Source organism: Lonchura striata, chromosome 4A (genome assembly GCF_050655825.1).
Source record: "Lonchura striata isolate lonStrDom1 chromosome 4A, ASM5065582v1, whole genome shotgun sequence".
Taxonomy (NCBI): Eukaryota; Metazoa; Chordata; class Aves; order Passeriformes; family Estrildidae; genus Lonchura; species Lonchura striata.
Genome location: NC_140742.1, coordinates 11,996,158 through 12,018,359, shown reverse-complemented (window position 1 = coordinate 12,018,359; position 22,202 = coordinate 11,996,158). Strand labels below are relative to the sequence as shown.

General features: G+C 41.3%; 1 protein-coding gene across 4 annotated transcripts in view; it reads left to right on the top strand.

Moving 5' to 3' along the window:
- The first annotated feature begins 5,076 nt into the window (after nt 1–5,076).
- CHRDL1 (chordin like 1) overlaps nt 5,077–22,202 on the top strand; it is a 37,997-nt gene continuing 20,871 nt past the window's right edge. Inside the window, exons 1-4 of one of the 4 annotated variants that reach the window (XM_021547854.3) lie at nt 5,077–5,498; nt 8,239–8,384; nt 10,035–10,147; nt 14,075–14,168. In XM_021547854.3, the coding sequence (XP_021403529.2) occupies nt 8,279–8,384; nt 10,035–10,147; nt 14,075–14,168 (313 nt within the window). In that variant the 5' untranslated portion in view covers nt 5,077–5,498; nt 8,239–8,278. The remainder of the gene's footprint in view (nt 5,499–8,238; nt 8,385–10,034; nt 10,148–14,074; nt 14,169–22,202) is intronic. The other 3 variants (XM_085570911.1, XM_085570910.1, XM_085570912.1) reach the window with 3 other exon arrangements.

Below are 22,202 nucleotides of genomic sequence, written 5' to 3'. Positions count from 1 at the left end.
GGCAGGCTGGAACCACAGCTTAGTGCAAGCCAACACGTTAGGGTCTGTTATGAGTAAGTACACACTAATGGTATCAGAGGGAAAGAGCTCCACAGCCATTAGTTTGTTTTACAACTGAGCTCAGTTACACCAAGGACTTTGTGTCCTCAGCTCTCACTGGTAGCAGTGGGATTTACAAGTCCTCAGCCCCTGGCAGGCTCTGGCTCCATGCTGGCACATATTTGCCTTTGTTCTGCCTAGAGAAGAGATCAATTATTTGGTATGTTCAGTTTTACTGATGGGTTTCAAAAGCACTCTCACACCAGCAAATTTCTAAGCAAAAGAATGACATAATACCCGAGGTGTTCAGTAACGTTGTTATTGTCTTTGGTTTACCAAGGTGAGGTTAGCAGCACTAAGCAAGGCTTATAAAAGTATATTTGAATTGCAATTTGAGCCTCATTAAGCCTGCCTTGACGCCTTCTGTCATGCATTGGGAGACAGGACTGACTGCGTTTATCTGGTGGATGCCAGCTGCAAAGAAATGCCTCAGCAAGTGGATCTTTATCATGGTATGATTAATCCATAAGATTTGTTCCAGCAATTCTTCTGCATAGCAGGACTAAAAGCAAATAACAGAGATTCCTTTAAACTCCTGAAAATTTTTGTTGTTCATGTGTGACTCTAGTCAACAATTGCAATGGCAAGAAAGAATGTATGTTGTTTTTATGTGAACTGTGCCACCTTCTGCTGTTTTCAATAATGTGTGGTAGTGAAAAAACAATGAAGGTGAAGCTGATCCCAAAACTCAGAAATCATCACTTATATAGATTCTCTGATGTTGCTTTTCAACTGCTGAAAATAGTCACTGAGATGCTATTGCACATTATATGGATTTGCATTTTTCAAATTATGTGTCCATAATACAGGAATTATAGATAAAAGTTTGGACTGAAGATTTGGATTTGCCATTCATGCATCTCATCAATATACCAAAGAAATCTACATTCCTACAAATTGTCTTCAAGTTTTTGACATGGCAGGTATTTCAGAGAATTATAGGATCATAATTACAGCTGCACACACATTGTGGTGGTAATAGGTATCTTATAAATATCTAGGATAAATTATATTAGATTAGATTAGATTGGATTAGATTAGATAGAAACATCTGTAGATTAACACTTTGAGGAAATGATGAGCACATGCAAAATTCAGGAGGGCCTCGCCTCTGAGTGCATATATTTATTCTACACATTGGGATTCTCAATACCCCATCTAGCAAAGTGTCATTTACTCTAGGATGGAATGAAACATTGTGTGGTTGCCTTCTCCTGCATTTTCATTGCTGTTGGCAGGTTTTGTGGGTCTCTTCTCACTTGTTTATTTGGAAGTTAAATTTAAAGAGATATATTTTATTTGCATTTTTTGACAGAACAATGGAAAGACTTTCAGCTATTCTTCAGTCCCATCTGAATATATCCACAGCAAGGTAGTGAGGAATTGGGCTGCAATTTGACATTTTATGTAATGCTGCTGTTATTTAGCAAACTGACTTGAAATCTCAGGCTCACTATGTCCATCTGTCTCACTGGCAAATAAATAAATTAATTTATAGTGCTAGAGGACTGACAACACACTGTGAATGAAATCCATGCTACAGAAAAAAACAGGAGGGTGGAGAATGCTCATGACCACCCTATGCCATAATCACAAAATCATGCACATCTGAAGCCCTTTTTGTTGAGCAGTATATGTGAAGCCTGCTTGGTGAACATCCAGATTGTATTCCCAGTATGATAACTGGGGGGGCTGATCCAAACCACAAAAAGTAATTTAGAGATTTTTATAAAACCCTGGGAATAATTTTTAGCATCTTAAGATACATTTTCCAAAGGGCTTCACTGAATTCATGGGAATGCAAAAATCAAAGGATGCTCATTATTACGCTAAGAATTTCCTTTCGTACATTTTTAGAGTGAAAATTTGACCATAGATAAACAGAAGAAAAAGAAATAACCAGGGGTATTGTGTCGTGTGTCTAATATCTCTCAGAGCTCAATGTCTGTTCCAATTAAGAAAACTCCACATGGTGTGTAAACATGTTAGCATTGGCATGAATCTTTTAGCCTGTTTTTTTTTCCCCTCACAAGAACTGAGAAATAATAGCAGGATACCTTCATGCTGCTCAGTCACTGTGAGGCACAGCACAGGGACGTGGACTTCTACTGGCAGTGTCACATTATTTATCTGCTTAATTTCCATTATCTTTAATGAGAATCGCATGGATAAATCTCTGTGCTTTTAAAAACTGAGGGCATTCTTCAATCTTTAATGCTCACTATTGGGAGCAATTCCTTCCTGTCTGGACACCAGAATGCAGAGCATATTCAAGCAGTCAGCTTTGCTTGGCAGCATGAAAGGTAACTGTGGGTCTGATGCTTCTCCAGGGCTCTCTGTGTCACACGCGTGCAGCAGCCCTGAGCTTCACAAGCTGCAGTAACAGCCCACTGCTGAGCCAGAGCACAGAGCAAGGGCTTTGCTAAGCTGTCAGTGCTAAGGGGGAATAGACACCCCTACCATGGGGCTGTGTTAGGTGTGAGACAAGGCAAAGCATAACAGGCTGTGGTGACACACAAAGAGTAGTGGCTTGTCCTTGTCCTTCTTGGTGAGACTTGGCCAGAGCTGGGAGAAAAGGAAGCGCTCAGGCATAGGTGTAGCACTCCCAGGATCCAGGTGCACTGGCACCTTTGCCAGCTCAGAGGGTCACTCACCAAAAGGCCAGCTGTGAACATTCTGCTCACGCACAATGTCCAGCATGTGCCACATTGTCCTGTGGCCTAGCAAGCACAGCCCTTGCTGCAGCACCATGCCATGGGAAGATGCAGGACAAGGAACCCGTGCAGCCACTGTGTGTGACCAAGAGAGACACCAGACTGCATCTTCAGTCAGAAGCCCTCAGGGACGTCCCAGCAACTGATGAACAGCCTAAACAGCAGGAACAGGACTGGGAGTCAGGCTAGAGCACCTGCCCTTGGAAGTCTGGGTTTCCACCAAGTTGCCAGTTCAGTGAGTCCCCAAACCTCACTTAAGAGAAAGGCTCTTTCAGCCAATTCTCTACAATCTAAATCTGCCAGAGTGGATAAAGAACACCAGTTCAAATATCTCTATGTTCAACAAAGGTCTTGCACCTGAATTAGTATCTCCAGAGACCATCAGACAGCAGCATCTTCTGAAACAGTCTTACAGAATGCAGTGGAAAGTGCTGGCATCTATAGCAACTTTCCCAAAGCACTCTTCAGGCCAAATAAGGAATTTATTTTCAAAGAATCCCTCTGCGAAAGAATTCAGGTCACACAGTCTATAGAAAATAATTCACTTCTCATTACTACTACACTGACTAGGCATAAAGAGCATTGCAACAATTACTGTTGTCTTTACACACACTAGATTTGTATCAGCAGAGAGAAGAAAATACATGGAGAAAAAAAGTACATAGAGAACACTGACACAGTTGGGTGGATTCTTCTGGAGGATGTCTCTGCAGTAAAACTGAGCTCTGCCCAGGCCCAAAGCTGCATTTACTAAAGTCACGTAGCTGCTATCAACCCCAACTATTGAACCTACAAAGTTTAATACCTGCAAAGACCTGTGGATTCCTACTCACTAAGATTTGCAATAGGATCAGTTCAGTCACACAACTGAGTGTCTGTGTTACTCAGAGGCAATTCATCTCACAGGCTGAGCCTGTATGGTCTAACCCAGCACAACACCTAAAGGAAAACCATTCCTACAGCCCAACAATTTAGAAGCACATGCATGTGCTTAACTCTGCTCCATGAACATGGAAAAACTTGTGTGGGACTGGAGTTTGCACAGAGCAGGTTTTCTGTTTTCATGTGCAAGTTACAATCATACTTCTGATTCAGAATTACCATTTTCCCCCCTGTTTGCCCATCCCTGTTTCATACAGTGGCTCTTCCAAAACTATCAGTCTGCAGCCATAGGCATCACATTGGGAGCTAAGAGCTTTAAACAATGTTTTTTTCTTAGGAACATGAGTTACTGCCTGTGCACAGCAAGACAGAGTGGCAGAGTGACACACAATTAGACATGGAGCAGTGTTTTCAAAATGCTTAGCTCTTTCTCTTTTCATTTTTTAATATTAGAAGTTCTATAGTTGCATTTGTCTGACACACAGCCTTGGTAACTTATAAAGTCACACTACAAAAGCCTTAGTAAGTCATCTATCCTTTCCTCATGCTAGTATAAGGTTTCACCATACACTGCACCTTCAGTGTTTTGTCCAGCTAAAGTACAATGGAAGAAATGAAAGTTCTGCTCAATTTTCAGCCTTCTGAAAATATCTACTAAGCCTGAGAGGTGTACGACCTCCCAGCAGTGCTTCCCAAACACCCTGGTCCCAAACTAGGGGAAATAGGTTGTAATTTGTTTCTCCACATGATGTCTTTTCATACCTCACCCTTTTTCTCAGATCATTTGTCAAGAGTTCACTGATCTCTTCTTATTAGTTACAGGGGCTACAAGAAGATAGAAAAAGAATGTTTGACCAAGCATATAATGAGTCATGGGTTTAATTTAGTTCCACCAGAATCTCAATGTGACCTTGAAACCTTCTAACACAATAAATCAGACCAGGGGGTATCAGCAGAAGGTGTCTGGCAGATCCCAGTGGATGCTAACTCCGTCGGGTCTGCTTCGGGGGGCTCCCCGCCTAGGAGAAGCCCATTAAGGAGCCGTCTCGGTGTGGAGTCCGCTCTCCAAGAAAGCCACCCGTGGGGCTCTGTTCCCGCGGAGGAAAAGTGGCCACGGTCACCCAACCAGCAGCTCGTTTGAGGGCACTGGAGCTTGGCCGCGCCGCCCGGGCGCGGGTGCCGCGGGCGCGGCTGGCTCCGCGGGCGGGCGGGCAGCCCGAGGGGCGGGCGGGCTCCTCGCCCCTCTCCGCGGCCCCCCGCGGCCCCCCGCGGCGGAGGGCTCCACCCCAGCCGTGTCAGTCACGCCGCGGAGCCGGGCGGCGGGCGCGGGGCGCGGGCGAGCAGGGGGCCGGGGCGGAGGCGGCCCCGCTCACCCCGCCTCCCGCCGCCGGGGCTGCGGGGCAGGACCCGCCGCCGAGCATCCTGCGGGCCTCGCTGCGCTCCTCGCCGGGGCGGGAGGCGGTGGCAGGTGCCCCAGCCCGGGACCTTCCGGAGCGCACACCCCGCAGCTCGGCCGTAGCGGATCCTTCTCTCTCCGCTCCCGTCCAGCACACGGGGGTCGAGGGCTGGCGGCGGCGGTGGCAGGACCCCGTCCGTCCCCTGCTCGCCCCCCTACTATCCAACCGAAGGGGACACTTAAAAGCCGCGGGAGAAGATTATGGCAACGTGAGTGAGCAGCGGCGCCGCCTGGCCGGACCCCCCGTAGCCGGCGGAGCGGAGCGCGGAGCCGCGCGGTTGTCCCAACCCGAGCGCAGCTCGCGGCGGTGTCCGAGCGGAGCGGAGCGGCCTCCAGCCGTGCCCCAGGTTTGTGAGCTTTGCTGTCCGGGACGAGGCCCCGGGAAGGCGCGGTCCCGCTGCCGGACTTACTCCGGGGCCGCGGCACAGACAGCCCAGCGCGGGACTCGACGCCTCCCGGCGTTCCGTCCGTCCGAGTCCCGCCGCCCCCTCGGGGCAGCGCCGGCACCTGGCCCGAGCCGAGCCGAGCTCCCCTCCCGGGCGCTCCAGGGCCGTTCTGTCGGAGCAGCGAGAGCGGAGCCGCCCGCCTCCGGGCACTCCCGACGGCAGCGGCGGACGGCCGCTGGGATGGAGGCTCGGGAGGAGCGGAGGGAGAGGGTTCGCAGTGCGGCTGCTGCGGGGCAGCGCGGCCGTCGGGGCTGAGCTGTCCCGCCGCTGCATCACCGCAGCCCCGCAGCCTCTGCCAGCTGCCCGCGGCGCTGCCATTTTTGGATTTTGCGGGTTTTTTTCTCTAATCGTAAAACGTGGCGAGGCCGGACACTGCCTCTTGTAGTTACCAAACCGGGCTCTTTGGAGGGCGAGGCGTTAAACAGAGCCCCTTCTGCTTTATTTCACGAAGTAATTAATGTAAGATGTGGATGACTTTAATTGTTTCTACAATGCAGAAAATACACCAATAATTAACAGGTTAATACTAACTGTGATTATTTAAATCCAGGAATTTTTTTTAGGACATTGCCCTTTGGGGAAATAAAGGGAGTGTCCTAATAGTGAAAAGTATGTGTTTATATTTGGAGTAACAACAATACAGAAATTAAAGAGAATTAAGAAAGACATCAAAAGTCTCCATCCCATTTCTGTTATTAACTCCTCCATCTAACATTACTGTGCAGCATTTCTAAAAACAAGCAGTCAAAGTTTTGTAATGTTCTTCCTTTTGAAGACCTGACATTTAAAATAGGTGGATTTCCCAGCCTTTCTATTCCAACTAACCAACCTAGCTAACAGATACGGTGCTGCGCAAAGGATAACTGTACGCCATTTATAATTATTGTTTGCTTAAGCAATTCCTAAGAAGGCTGAAATATTTAAACATTCACATTTCTGCTAGTCCCAGTGATGTGCTACTGTTGTTCTGAATGCATGCATGATGTCCTGGGACTAAATTATGAGCTTTTAATGTTTAACAGGTTTTTTAAAGTATATTTGGCTTCAAAAATGTCCTATGTGATTTGAATATGTGGAAAGGGAAAAATTACTTAAACCCTTCTTCTCAAATTGAAACATTATTCTCAACTTGCAAAATAAATGGAAAGTTATGCTTAGTTACTGAACAGGCACAGTGCTTTAAAGAAGGGATTTCTTTAAACATTTTCAGAAGCAATTTGCATTGTTTTGAATGAGCTTACTGAGTACAGAGCAGTGGCACAGGTTTAGTTAGTTAAGGAAGATGTCCATTGTGGTTGTGGTTTGGAAATACAGAGAATTCTTGAACAGTGAAGGCAATGAAGCTGCTGATAACATCAGATCACACGCCCTTTGTTACAGTATCCTAGGTCTCAATAGTCTTAATAGGAAGATCTACATTTTAAGGGCTTCTTAACTTACTGTTTAGTTTCTTTAAGTTATCCATCACTTTACTTATTCATATAGAAATTATTATTTTTGCCTTGATGATCCGTAAGTTTGGACATATTTATATACAGTTCCATTATTTACATGAAATCTGACGCGGCCAAATTAGTTTACAAAACAGACCGCTCATTTTTCCAATAGTGACTCTTCTTGGGTTTTTTAAGCTTATGTAAAACTAATAGTGAATCCATATCAAGGCTTTTAAAATCACACCCAAATCTTTCCAACATTGTATGTTATGGACAAGTGCACTCTGGGAAGATAACACTTTAGCAATGAATGCTTATAAACATTGGAGCAGCAAAATAGTAGAATCTTAAGTTGACTGTATTAAAAAACAATCTACCTTAGTTAATTGGTTAATTATTTCCATAAAAATAGTTCACTTATTAAAACCCAGAAAAAGAAAAACAGAATCACACATGAAACAAGAACAATACCAGCTCTGAACCACACAGAACAGAAAAGAATAAATTAAACTTTGCCCCACCATGCAGGATTTTGACATTAAAGATCTAAAGGAATGAAGATGACAAGTCATTCCCCTACTCTGCTCTCAGCTATCAAGGCAGCAGAAGGGTTAACTCTAGAAAAATTAATTATACACAGTAGCAGAACAATAGTGGTGGGGAGAGGGGCGAGCTGAATAGTGCTGGAAGCTTATTAGACGTGGTAAGGAAAACTCCCACTGGCTGCAGCAGGGCCTGTGGCTCACCCTGAGCAGGGATTTGCACAGTGCAGGACCTGAACTCCAGGGACACCCAGGGTTAACTTTAGGATGAAGCAAACATGTAGCAACTGACACCACAGATACATCTAAAAGTGATGCTCTACAAGAACATATCCCAAACTAGTTTCTTGGGAAAGAGAACTAACTTTTAAGAATTTAGATTGCTTATTTGCCAGATTGCTTTGAAATAAAACAAGGACATTTTTAGAATAAATATCCAGTTTTCAGCTTTCAGGAATAGGAATGTGCCCCCTTTTCCAAAAATTAAATGATCTGAAGGCAAGGCTGTTTCCATGAAAGGAAGATGCATGATACAGATTTTTTGTTGTTGTTGTTGTTGTTGTTGTTGTTGTTCTGGCAGTTTAGGATTTCTGTGTGCTGGATGAAATAATTAAGTATCTTACAAAATTTTAATTTAATTAATTTAATATTTTTTCCCAACAGCTCAACATTCTCTTCTTGGAGGCTCTTTCTTTTTCTGTTGATGATAAAGATGGAAAGAAAGTGGATATTGGCGGATTTTAATTTTATCTTTTTTGGTGTGCTCTGTCTCCTTTTCATAGATGGAGGTAAACTAGAACAAGTAAAACGTAAGTAGACTTCAAACATAGCTGTCACCGTCACTTAATATTTTCAGATGTGGTTCAGAAAAAAAATGTCCAAAACCTTCTAACATTCTCCTCCTTCTAATCTTGTATTTAGTTGAATAAGGCCACACCCATATTTGGGGTACATTTTCCTAAAGCTGTACAGGTTATAATGCATCGTAAAGAACATAACACATCAGTTGGAGAATCTGTTTTATTTCAAATATCCTGAGTCAAGAGTGTGCTTAATTCTATTTGGTAACTTCTGTAAACATCTGACAGATTATCTGGATCTGTCCCATGTGCAAGACTATTGTGCTGAAGTTTTCAGCTAGTATAAAGCTTGTCCAAGACTGTTCTATTGTGTTGTAAAAACAACCTCACATGAACTGGATTAGATTCTCAACATCCTTTGAGAAAATTCAGAGTCTCTTAAAAAATCTGTCAAAAACTTGATGAGAAGAATTGAAAAGAATACAAACAAAATAAAGGAAGCATTTCTGCAAAGTCTGTCATCCGTGGGAGATGTTAACATATTTCAGAAATCATGGCAAGGAGGAATAGCTACCCAAATAAGTCTAGGAGTTATTGACTGCTTCAGCCTTGTTACTGGGTCTCTGGAATGCTCCCCCTACCTGCACAGGTTGGGTTTTGGCCTCCTTCTTACAAAATAGATCATTTGCCCTTAAAAAATTTTAGCCTCAGTATCAGCAGGTTGTGCTTCCAAGGAAGATGGAGGGAAGACAAAAGAGAGTGAGTTCCAGAAAAGCCCTCTGCCCCATTGAACTCACTCACAGGAAAAACATGTGCAGGAGCCTTGTTCAAAGAAAGAGCAGTGAGAAATTGCCAAGCTCCAGCTGTCTGCTTTTTTGCATCCTGTGTTTCATTTGTCATGCTCCTGTGTGAAGGAAAAGCAGATCACAGCTTCTACTAACAGTCCCTAGTTCTGGCTACTTTCTTCTAGCCCAGTAAATGTGGAGACTGTCCCTGGCTTGGATTAGCACATGTAAGATGGGTATTTTGTTAAGATATCCTGAAGTATCATCTATACTGTAGGTAATGACTTAAACTGATCTTGGATATCATTAAGATAACAGAAAGGAATTCCCACATGGAAACACATGAGAAACACTCTTTTATTGTAGAGATTTGAGGTCTGACCTGTATGTGGATTTCTGCAAGTCTGTAACTGCAAGATCAGAAGTGCTTAGTGAACAAAATATCTTAAAATATTTTGAAAGCTGATGCATAAATTATTTCAACATCTCTCTGTGGTACAGCCTGGGATTTTCCTGAGTTGGACCAATTGCTTTGGTTTTGCAGTGGAGAGGTTTTGTTTTCCATAAGCCTCTCTGAGTGATCAGGCACTTAAATTTTGTTACCTAAACAGGTGAAAGGATAAACTCACCTGTATGAAAACCATTTAACCATCATTTCAGGAGTTGCAATTTTTGAAAAATGGGAGGCCATGTCATTTATTTTGGTTTGGAATATTAGAAAAAACAACATGTGGAATTAAGGGTCTTTCTGCTGTGTCTTTTTCTCCAGGAAAAGAAAAAGTAGTTTACAGAAAACTGCACATCTAAATAGACTTCATACACGTGGAATGGAAATTTTCATTCATAGCTCTTTCAATTCTTTACTGTTTTACAGATTCAGATACATACTGTGTGTTTCAAGATAAGAAATACCATGTAGGAGAAAGATGGCATCCTTATCTAGAACCGTATGGCCTTGTTTACTGCGTTAATTGTCTTTGTTCAGAGGTAGGACTGCTGAGTTATTGATCCTACAACTCCTGCTTGCTTCACTGACTAGAATCCTTTCTCATGTAGCTACAGTTTGACAAAGCCCAAACCTATTTTCACTAGTGGGTCCTGGTCATGCTGCAGGAAATAGAGGCAGGTGATACTAGTGAAAGGAAAATATTAACAGAGAAGGCTAATACTGGCAAAAAATACTTGCATAGCACAGACAAACCAGCTCCTTAATTAGCCAGAAGCTTTGTGGATGCTGGGCATTACATCTTGACTGATAAGGCCCCACTACCTAAGTATAATCCTTGCAGTTCCACCAATATGGACGATTATGCTGAGTTTGGTACTTTCATCTATGTACACTGCCAGCATCTTCCAGCCAAAGAATCTGCTGCCCTAAAGTGCTGAAGGAGCAGGCTTAGATATCACTGTTAGTAAAAGTCAGTCAAAGAAGAATGAGATGATGAAACATGAGAAAAGGTTATGGGGAGCAGAGAGAATTGGATAGAACATGAAAGGGCTCCCATCAGTTGATGGCTGATGCAAAAACACAGCACTCAGAGATCCCCATAGTATGTCATATACAGCTGGGAGGAGGCACAAAAATGAGGGCAGTTTATGTCCGTTAGAGTACTTTAAAATAAACAGTGAGGGATCTTAATCACTAACACATGAGACACTCCAGATGCTGAGTTCTGTCTGCTATATTTAATGCAGAATAAAGTATTCCTCGCTATTTTCCCTCCCTGCAAGTGTAAAATATTGAGCCCCTGTGCAGCATTTGCGCTAAGGGAATCTGCTACTACAATTCAGTGCAGAGATGCACAAACAGTAGTCCCACAAGTTTAGCTGCAGAATGCAGCTGTGAGAGAAAAAACAATGTAGTAGGAAGGAAAAGTCTTTGTTTAGAGCAAAAAGGAGTTTCCACTCAACTTTTGCTGATGTATATGCCAAGTTGAAAACTCCCTCAGAGTTTGTGTGGAGTAAAACACTCATTAAATCACTGGAAGAATGTGTCTTGGGTGGGGAAAAAAATAACTGGCAATCTTAGAGAATAAATGCTCAATGATTTTTAGAGAGATGTTGGACAGTTTGGAGGGATGGAAAAGTGCCTGGTCAGCTCCTCTAGACAGCATTGCTGGGACCCAGACACACCCACACACTATGAGTCTCCAAAAAAGAGTCTGTTTTATTTTTTAACTTGGGTGCAGAAGACAAAGTGATAGTTCAGGGCAGCAGGTTTAGTAAAGAAGGAAACTGCTTATGGTAGTTTCCAGTATATGCAGGCTCAGAATTGGATTGCACTTTACTCTCTTGTTTGCTGTTTTACCTTTGGTATACCATGAGGGTACACCAAATGTAACCTGGGATAATTTCAATAGTGAGGATGCTGATCTCTTGGATGTGACTCTTGTTGTCTAGAAGGAAGACTGCAAATAACAATTGTAGCATCCACACACTCCTTTGACCTTTCTCCTGGCCAAAATCATGCCCTAAGAGTACTGACCTACCATGAAAGCTCCTGAAGTTTCATAATTTTCATGAAGTTTCCTTCAGGAAACCCTACAATTTATAATTTTTTTAACAAAATAAAGGCATTAGAAAACACATCATGACATAGCACAAGCACAGACCATAAACCAAATACAACAGCATAAAAAATGAAAGTAAAGTGTGCCGCAGATAGCAAGTCAGAGAGATCTAAGTGTAAAGCACATATGATTCCCTGGCAGGTAGGCAGAGGATTTTTAGAGAGTCTGATCCAGCAACTGATTCCCTCATACTGCAGAGAAAAGCAAAAAAATCCCCAGGGGTCTTTATGCCCAGTGCATCAAAATGTCTTTGCTGGCCACAGACATTGAGATCCACATGATGTCTGTGCAAAACAAGTCACATCAGCCAGGCAGCAGACAGATCTCTGCTCTGTCTTTAAACAGTCTGTCTGTCCATCCCCCCAGCACACACACTTCTGATGTTTAAGAGAAAGGTAAGGCAAATTAACTACACAGAGGCCAAGTTATACAGCCTGGCATTAAAAAAAAAAAAAAAAACAAAAACTTTCCTGGTTTTGTGTGTGTATATAGTATTGTATTTTTACAAGTTATAATCTCATACGTAAACCAGAATAAAACTAAACATAATTCAGTGTTCTCATCTTATTCCCCCTTCCTTTTACAACTCCTCCTCCCCCCAAGTTCATAGTGGAGCCTGTTGACTGTTACTGTCAAGTAAAATAGAGCACTCACAATTTGTCAGATCATAATTTTACTCCCTAAAATACAGCAGTTTTTTGCTTTTGCTTGTGTTCATAGTCATATCTGCAGACTTCAGGCTAAATGACTGCTCTCCACATTCAGCACTGATAGCCCAGCTTCAGGAGAGAGATGCATCAACACTCTGGTACCTGATGCAGAAATGTGACCTTGGTCCTGGCTTAGAGAGTCTGACCAGCACTTGAGTCCTGCTCTGGTCAGTGGGGCTGTTCTCCCAGCTCTCACTGTGAATGCAGGTGGAAGATCAGTCTCACTAAGCACAAGATCAGTTACAAGAGCTCTGTCCTGCAGCAGACAGTGGAATCTGGCTGGCAGCAAAGTTTGCCTGCAGAATTTTATAATTTATATAATTTATTTTTATCATTAATTTTATTTTTACAGCTGACCATGCACAGAAAGTAAACATTCACCTCAGGAGATTCCACAGGACTTAAAATGAAAAAGAGTGAGGTCACAGAACAGGACAAGTCAGCAACATGGAGACAGGTCAACAGGGAGTGCCAGCCTTTCTTCTACAGCAGCACTTCCCAGGCTCCCACGTCTGCTGGGCAAGCAGCTGTGCAGACCAGGGATAGTCCATATTCTCTGAAGATCCTTCAGTCTAAAATTCGCTCCTCTTCTACAAAATCAGTGTATTTCCTTTCAATTCTTATTGGAAACAGATGGTGATAATAATTTTTAGTGTCTCTTTCCAAAGCAGATGCACAACTGTAGTTTGTGGCTAGCAATGATCTAACAGTAGGATTCCAGCCTGTGGTCTGCAGATACTTGTCAATGAATTATTTTGAAAGGGATGAATAGAAAAGCCTATACATCTGCTGTCTAGGGAAGTCTGCACGTTCACTGAAAACATTTCAGTGCTCCAGAAGGCATATGAAAATAAAGTGGGTTTAGTCCTGACACCACCTAAAACTACAGTCATAACTTAGTATCAATGTTGATGCTGAAAGATCTTTCTTGTTATAAATATGAGCAACTCAGAGGTAAATTAAGAGGATGAATTATAGATGGGAAATGGGAATTTGAAATGGATAGTCTTTTCTGGTTACAGACACCAGAGAATGAAATTTCCCTGTGTTTTAATTATAAATCAAACTTAGTTGTGGTCAAATAGAATATTATGTTAATGACATGAATAATGAACCCTATTCCCAAGACTTAACTCATATTTCTTAGAAAAATGGCTACTTACCATCTGGGTTTTTTTGTCTACTGGGAAAGCAATAAAAGGAAAACAAAAGGCTCTCCACAGTTTTCAGGAACAATTACAGATGCTATTGTCTCTTGTGGTCTTGAACTAACCCTCAGTAGGGGATATCTCAGAGATCTACCATTTATCCATGTCTTAGTTTTGGAAATGCAATTCCTAAGCATAATCTGCTCAAAAGAAAAAGACAAATGGAAAGAAAAAGAGAAATGGAGATTGTTGCTATCCATTGTTAGACACTTCCTCCAATTTTAAGATTTTTAAGGATTTCTGACCTCCAGCATAAATTCAAGGGCAGTGGTAGTATCTGAGCATATCTCAGTGTGAGTGAAACCAGAACATTGTAAAAAGGCTTTTTTTTTAAAAAAAAAAGAGTTTGGATGTAGAATAGAGAAGACAGAAATTTGTAAGACAGCACATTTCATTAAAATACTATGTACTATGTTCCATCTGCAGAATGGAAATGTTTTGTGCAGCAGAATAAGATGCCCAAGTCTACACTGTGCTTCCCCTGTGCATGTACCACAGCTGTGCTGCCCACGATGCCCAGGTAATTCCTATTAGTGACAAATAGTCCTTTCTGGAATAGTTGTTTAATATGCTGAGTAGCAACAAAATTGAATATTTGTGCTGGAAAACTTCTGTGAAGCAAACATCCTCCTGTATCCATTTAGGTCATGAGAGCCTTGTCCTACATTAAGTTACAGTATTTCCCGTGGTGTTTCCTGTTTAGGAAATCAGAAGTATAGATTTGTCAAGGGATCAGGTAAGCTACCAAGTCCAATCCCCTACAAGCCAGGCAGAAAGTAGCGTCCTTTCATCGACTGTCCATTCCAGACTCCTTATCTCTAAAGCCTATCACAATAAACCATCCCAAAAACTTCCTAGGCTTCTGGTTTTGGTGTTTTTCAACAGAGCAGACCAAAATATGTGGTTATTTGCTATGGCTGTCTGTTAAAAAGCAATTCAAAATTGCTTTGGCAAATGTGCATTTGTATAGTGTCACTGTACAACCAGTCTGGTAACATTTACCTTTCACATCTCAGTTCCAGGCATAGCTTCATAATTAGTAGAGGCTGTTGTAAATCATAGAAGCAGTGCTGCAGAAGTTTATGACTATATAAATCCAATTGGATACTGTATAGTAAATTCTCCAGACTGTACATTTATTATATGCTCATTATTAAGAGCCACTGTATGAAAGAGACTAAGCAGGATCTTTCACGAGCCTGTTCCAGCATTCCCGACATGGCCTAATGGCTGGGAGATTTGACTGGAGCTTTTCCCTAAATGCTTGTCTTAGTGGCACCCCACATTTCCATTTATAAAAGAGTATTCATGCAGCATCACAGAAAGGGGTTTTATTTGGCTTTCTCCAGAGACTTTAATTGTCTGAGGAAAACAGCTATTCCCTGAGCACAGCTTGTCAGCAGGAGGCAGTAAGTGCACAATGGCAGAGGAACATGAGTGCACAAGAAGGTTGCTGTTCAGATGGGATGGATGTGTTCACTGCACTGGATAATAAATGGTATCCACATAGCAGTTTTGGGTTGGATTCATCTTCCCTGACAATTGTATCCTCTCTCTATTAGATATGTGTATCAATATCTGATATAGGTGTCTAGAATCTTTTTTTAACCAGTGACAAGGAAGAACCATTTTGAGCTTATAACTCATCTGATGCTGTGATGCTGCTTTTGTTTCTTAGGATGACATTGAGCCCATTCAACTTTAAATCCAAATTTAAAGTTGAATGGAGTTGGAACATCCAGTTGTTTTCTTGAAACATCCATTGGAGTTTTCTCTATAATGGTCTACTGTGTAAGAAAGAAAATTCCTAAGGCAAAATGCTTTCTTTGACAAACTAGAACTTTGTAAAATAGTAAGGTGCTGGGAATACAAACCCCTCTTTTGTCTTCAGATCAAAAGAAGGACTGGTGTGCTGGTGTGCCCAAAATCTTTTCTGTTTTTCTAGCTAATCTAAGCTTCAGTTCGGAAGACAATAATCTAGATATCCTTTACAGCTGTTGGAAACATGAGAGTGATTCATCCTGTCACCCAGAATGAGAAGACTTTTTTTCCCTGGATACACCATCACTCTTCACTGATTATTGAGGGAACACAGGAGAACTGGATGCTTACTTTTTGACAGTTTAAGTTAAATCACAGAAGTCCTACTCAATAATTGGCATTTGCAGTTAGGAACATTTTCTATTATTTTTTTAGTATCTTTGTATCATATAGAAACATAAATGCTTTTTAGATTGACTGGTTTTGCTTCAAGTGTTCCTTGGCAATGAACTCTTTTGGCTTTTTTCTGTTCATGAGCTTGTAAATGTTATGATACCTATGAATATTTTTAAACATTCTACAGTGATCTAGTAAGGAAGAGTAAGACCCAATATAAACTCTCATATCCATTTTATCAAGTTAAGCTCTTCCTATTCACAGTCTTCAGCTGGAATTTTGTACTCCATATTTAAACTGATAAATATGGAAAATTATTAGAATGAGTCTTTCTTGAATTGTCATCTTTTATCTTCTCTTAGCTGCTCCTAAGGTGTATTTGTAATCAATCTACCAAAAATGATGGGTCATTACATTGCTAGCTGTGCACTATCTCACTAAAAATGTGTCCCATGAAGGTCTGGTTTTCCCCTGATTGGATCTGTAACAATGTTAGGTAAAAGAGAACTCAGAGTCTCCTGTGATTTCAGGGGTTATTTACATTCTGCTTTTTGCAGCAATTATGTGTATAATATTTGGTGCTCTGTCTTCAGTGGTAATTGTTCATGCCTGATTTGAATAGGTATCTCCAGCATTCTCGCAGATCTTGTGCCAACTTTCCATTCCTATGTGTCCAGTATACAATGACTTTTGTGCAACATCCCATGATATGCAGGAAATTCACTTCTCTGGTTTTCCTGGTTATTTTTTAATGGAACGTGTGAGAGCTCTGGCCATTGGCCATCCATGTGAATTTCTCTCATAAATGCTCGTTATATTCTGTCACATATGTTTCCCCTCCATTTCTCAAGCTGCTTTACAGAAATGAGTAATGCTAGTCAGAGCGACCTGGGGCTCTTCTCTTGCCTCTCTGCAGGCCTTGTAGAGTGTAACTGCACAAATCACTGTCTCCTTGTTCAATGAAGCAGAGGTAATGCCAGGAGGCAGCATCTTTCATTGGACATTGAACTTCTTAGCTACCTAAGAGAAGGAGCTGTTGAAAGGATTCCTTTGAGAAAAGTTGGCACTGCTTTCCCCCTGGAATTAATGTCTTCTGCATCCATAGTGACACTGGACTCACTGACACAAAGAGATGCAGTGTTTGTATCCTGTCTCCCTGGCACCAGACATCATGAGTCTTAAGTAGTTTTCAGACATATGTTATGAAGCATCTTCTACTTCCATCAGTGGTTCATGAGATTCTACCACAGTTTCCCTGCTAACCTTTCTTTTTTTTAAATCTATTCTTTCTAGCATTAGCAAAATCCAGACCTTGTTTCTTACACAGATCTAGATATGCCTTCCTTTTGCAGCTCTGAAAAGTATTTTACCATTTGGACTGTATTCTTCTTATCACACATATGTAACCAAAAGCCTAGGGTCACATGAATTGAGACTCTTTTTACACACTAGTGAGACTCAAAGGGCATCACATGCTTCTGAGCTTGATCTCCTTCCTTCCACCTCAGGATGCTCCAGACATCATCAGAGGAGAGGTGATTTGTAGTTAAGGGAGAGAATTCAACATCACTCTCAGCTCTGGATCAGCTCTTCACTTAGAGTGGACTTCAGAGCTTCTGCCTCCTGTCATGAAAATAAACTTCATGTAGAAGTTCTTTGAGCTTTTAGCTGTGGCTGTCTTTTACGGCATTTCTATGGACAGTGCCTTTAAAGCTGGAACATTTATTGTAGATTGTATAATTTCTACATTCAACAATTATAAATCAAAGTATTTAGAGTCTAGTTAAAGATCAAATATGTAAACCTAAGAATAGCTTACATCAGAAGAAAAAATTCACAATTGGAGGATTTAGAAAGGGTTTCCACATTCCACTTGCTGGTTTGATTTCTCAGCAGATAAGGCTGCATGCTGATGTATGAATCAGCCCATCTGGCTCCAGTATTTTCTAAGCTTGCTGCCCTGACTAAACACACTGCCTTCCAAGAACATTCAGTATTAGTAACATGCTCAAGTTTAAGCTCCTTTAGTGCTATGGTTTTTCTTTATCAAATTCAAACCACTTTTCTGATGTATTTTTGTTCCTCTTTAGATACAGAAATGCCAGGTGTCACCTATATACATAGCTGGTCTATAGATGTACCAGATGAGGCATCTCACAACAGTGGGCTGAGAACATCACCTAAAAACAAGTGAGGCTCTGTCTGCATGGTAGACTGCAGCATGGCCCAGTAATACCTGAATCTTTGAACTGGCTATTTTAGATCCTGGGACAGTGCAGAACTCATTGCACTGCAAAACTTGCTGAAGGAGCAGGAAAAATGTGCCTGCCATGAGCTCAATGCTACCTTCAGCCAGTAGCTGAGCTAGTCCAGGTGACAGCCTGCACTTTGCAGTATAGGTAAAGACTCAGCATTGCAAGGTGCAGGGCATGTACAGCATGTGACAGACACTTTATAAGTAAATACAAACATGTGTGTAATGCAGCACATTTTGCATTGAATATTGCAACCAAGATCTCCAGCCCTGCCTGTTGGAATGTTCTGGTGGAGTGATTTTTCCTTTGCAGAATGCACATACATTAAACCACTTGGTGAAGAGGCTTTGGGTTCTACCCAGCTCACACACCAGAACTCCCAGGCTCTCAGTTCTAGTCTTCTCACCCTTTCATTCATTAATATTTTTGGGATGGAGGAAGAGATACTGTGCCCAGCTCTTCCATTCTCTATGCAACCTTCTTGCTACCACCTATCCTTCTCAGGTCAGCAAGTGAGAGTCCTAACAATGGGTAGCTGTCATATAGTTAAAACTAATTATTTATTAAGAAGTAAATTTGGTTTAGAAATATAATGGTATAGGCATTCCAGGGAGATGTCTATTTTTTTGTATTGATATGTGCTTAGATAATTTGATTTGGTTTGTGATTTGCCTTTGTCACTATCTTCACAAGAAATGTTTGCTATCACAGCCAGATTGAGGTTATTGCTTGTTTCCATTCGGATTTTTTGATCATAAAAAAATTTTTAAAATTTATCTGTATATCAGCATCCAAAATGTATGTGAAAAAATACATATCTTCCCACATGGATGACAGAACTTCAATTCTTTGGACTGACATGATAAGGTCGGATAAGCTGCTCAGAATTTTTCCAAGGTAACGTCCAAGACCTTCAAAGAGACCTCAGAGAGGATTCAGAATGCACAAAAGCTTCATTTAATTTGTTTCTCTGGTGGTAGAGTGATTGGTGGATTCATATAATATTTTAACTTGAGAGCAGGAGTTAAACTAGAGCAACCTAGAAAGTGTTTTATGAGCCCTTCAGAGTTGCTGGGCAATTGATAGGCAATTTTTTATGCAACTATAAAAGAAAACACAGGAAATTAAGCTGCAGAAAATATATTAAAATGATGTGAAGAGTTTGACTTCAGCCCTAGAAAGCTAAAACACAAGCAACAGCCTTTTGAATGTTTAAACTGAAACTATGTCTTTGCCTTGAATCTGGATGGAAGGTCATAGTGTCTAGATAAGGTGCTACTAGTTCCTTCAAGCAATGAATTTCATACACTTTCTATAAGAGTCTGACCATATTAAAGACTAGCTGTTGTGATTAACTCCAAATTACCCTGGAGTTTTTGGAGCTTAACCTGGTCCTTAAAGTTATTTTAATGTAAAGCATTTTGTGGCTTAATATCATTGACACCTGCACCTCCAAGAGGCACATATGGATTTTATTTAGAGCTGGTGTTTGCAGTTTTTGGATAGTGAACAACTTTTCCATCCACATTTATTATCAGCCTCCACCACTACTTTAAAGACAACATCATTGCACAGCTTTGGTTTTTCTTTAAAGGAACCTTAACATGTCATTTTAATTTGTAATATTACAAATTTACAAAACAGATTTGTAATCATTTGGATTGTGATGCATGACTGAGGGAAAAGGCCAAATGCACATGGACTGAAGCTTGATCCACTTTCTACTCTAGTCAACAGATTTCTGTTAACTTTGATCATTTTTGGACTCAGTCCTCTATGAGAACAGATGCAGTTACTGACTATGATATAGCCCTTCTCTCTAGAAATTCTTAGGAATATGGTAGAAATATGAGACAGAAGATGAAAGAGGAAACTGCCTTTTTCCTGTGCCACACAAAGTAGGTGTTTGGGCCAGGTTCCAAACCTATTTAGTTCAATGGACTTCAGATCAGACCTTGAGGTGACACATTCGTGTAGAGTGGAAACAAAAGCAGAGGGAAGAAATTAGGCAAAAGAATTTTTAGTAGGAAAGAAATCCATTTGGTCTCCTATGCTACAATTCCCCAAGGACCTCCAGCCACAAAAATTGTTTAAAATAATCCTAGCTGACCCCTAGAAGCTAACCCTGCACTGAAACAGGTTTTCTCTGTCTGAGATTCTTGTATTTTCATGAGGTGATCAATCAGGATGTAGTTCTGGTGATGAAGTAGCTCTAGAATATTTGTGTTTTGCCCTACTTGATCTGACAGCGATAAAAATGTTTTTACCACTGTAAAAAAGTCTCCTTTCAGCAGTTGGTGGTTTTGACCTTGAAACAGTCAATTTGCAATAGCAGTTTATTCCCCCATGTGCTGCTGGCTCTCTGGGCTCAGTTTAGATATCCAAGCCCTGAAGCTGCCCTAGGAGCAAGTCTGGAATACATAGAACTGACTTAAAGGTGCTGACAGGTTTCCTGCCTTTCTGAGGCAAAGTATGCAAGAAGCTTTTACAGATCCTGAGGAAAGTTTGGTAGATAAGAAAATTTCTGGAAAAAATGGAGCATGTTTTATCCCAGGTCACCATGAAACTTATGCTCCACAGTGTCCCTCATTGCCTGTAAGACAGAGATTCCCCATCTACTGTCTTTTCTTCAGCACCTCTGCATTTGCCCCCTGTCACCAAGTAGCCCCAGCGCAGCACCTCATACCTAAATGGCCAAAATATGGTCATGGAATATTTCCTGCACTGAAGGTCTTTTTGGGGATGTGAACCACAGTGGCAGAATTTTTGTGCAATCCGTGCTCCCAGCTATCTGCTTCTTTGCACTGCCCTTTCTGGTACAAATGGGTCAGCAAGCTTTAATTTGATCTCTGAGTACAGAGCAAACCTGCTGTTTTTACTGTAGCTTAGTTTCACTGGAACTGCAGGAAAATAGGCAAGTGCTCTGTGTTATATAAAGTACTACCATTTCTGCATGAAATGCACTGCATAAACACAGAAGAATATGATTTATGTGATCTTTTTTCCATATACACATAAGGATCTTTTTTTAAAGATTATTTCAAAAATACAGTTTGGTTTGCACACATAGCATCAAGGTTAGTTCAATCAACAGAGTTCTTCAGGATTTATTCAACATAACTATGATGAAAATCTCACTGTCACTCTCCTGGCAAGCTGCATAATTTCTGCAGGATGCTTCCCTCACCTCTTTTAAGTCTTAGGCTGCTCTGTTTTGAATTTGTAAGGATCAGATTATAAACACATATTTATTCCTCCATTCCAAGTACTGAATAGCTGTTCCTTATATACAATAACCATATTCTATTGTCTTTTATATAGGAGAGGGAACAGCCTAACATAGAGTATTTTTGCCTGGAGGCAGTCTTCTTTATCTTTTACTTGGAATGTTACTAACACTTAGATTTCTCCAGGACTGGGAAGAGCTTTGGCTGAAGAATTCAAAGGACTCATTACCATTTTTTCAGAGCTCTGATTCCTTAGGTGAAAGAAGGCTAGTTCAGACATTGTTAATCTGAGCAGCTCAATAACTGTTCACATCTTTACATGCTTATCTTGCTGTCAAAGTGGCTGTTCCAGCAACCAGAAGAGGCACACAGCATTTTAAAAGCTGGAGAGAGGAGTTTAGCCCTGGTTCCCTCATGAAGTGCTTTGGTTTACTCTGTGTTTTCCTCTTGTGCATCAGGGTGACAGAGGATCCAAACATGTTTTAACTGTCTGCAATCAAAAGTAACTAGAAACGTAAATTCATAGAATCATAGAATGGTTTGGGTTAGAAGGAATCTTAAAGATCTTCCAACCCCCTGCCATGGGCTGGGACACCTTCCACTTGACCAGATTGCACAAAGATCTGTCCAGCCTGACCTGGAACAGTCCCAGGGATGGGGCAGCCACAGCTTCTCTGGGCAACCTGTGCCAGGTCTTTATCACCCCCACAGTAATTAATTTCTTTCTAATATCTAATCTAAACCAACTTTATTTCAGTTTGAATCCATTTGCCATTCTGCACATGAATAAGTTACCTCATTACTGTTATTCCAGACTACTTCAGTATTTTGGGGCCTCCTGGAATTAATCTTTTGCAGTGGAGCATGAAGCCCATTCTGTGAGCCTCTAACAGTGCTATGAAAACCACTAAGAGA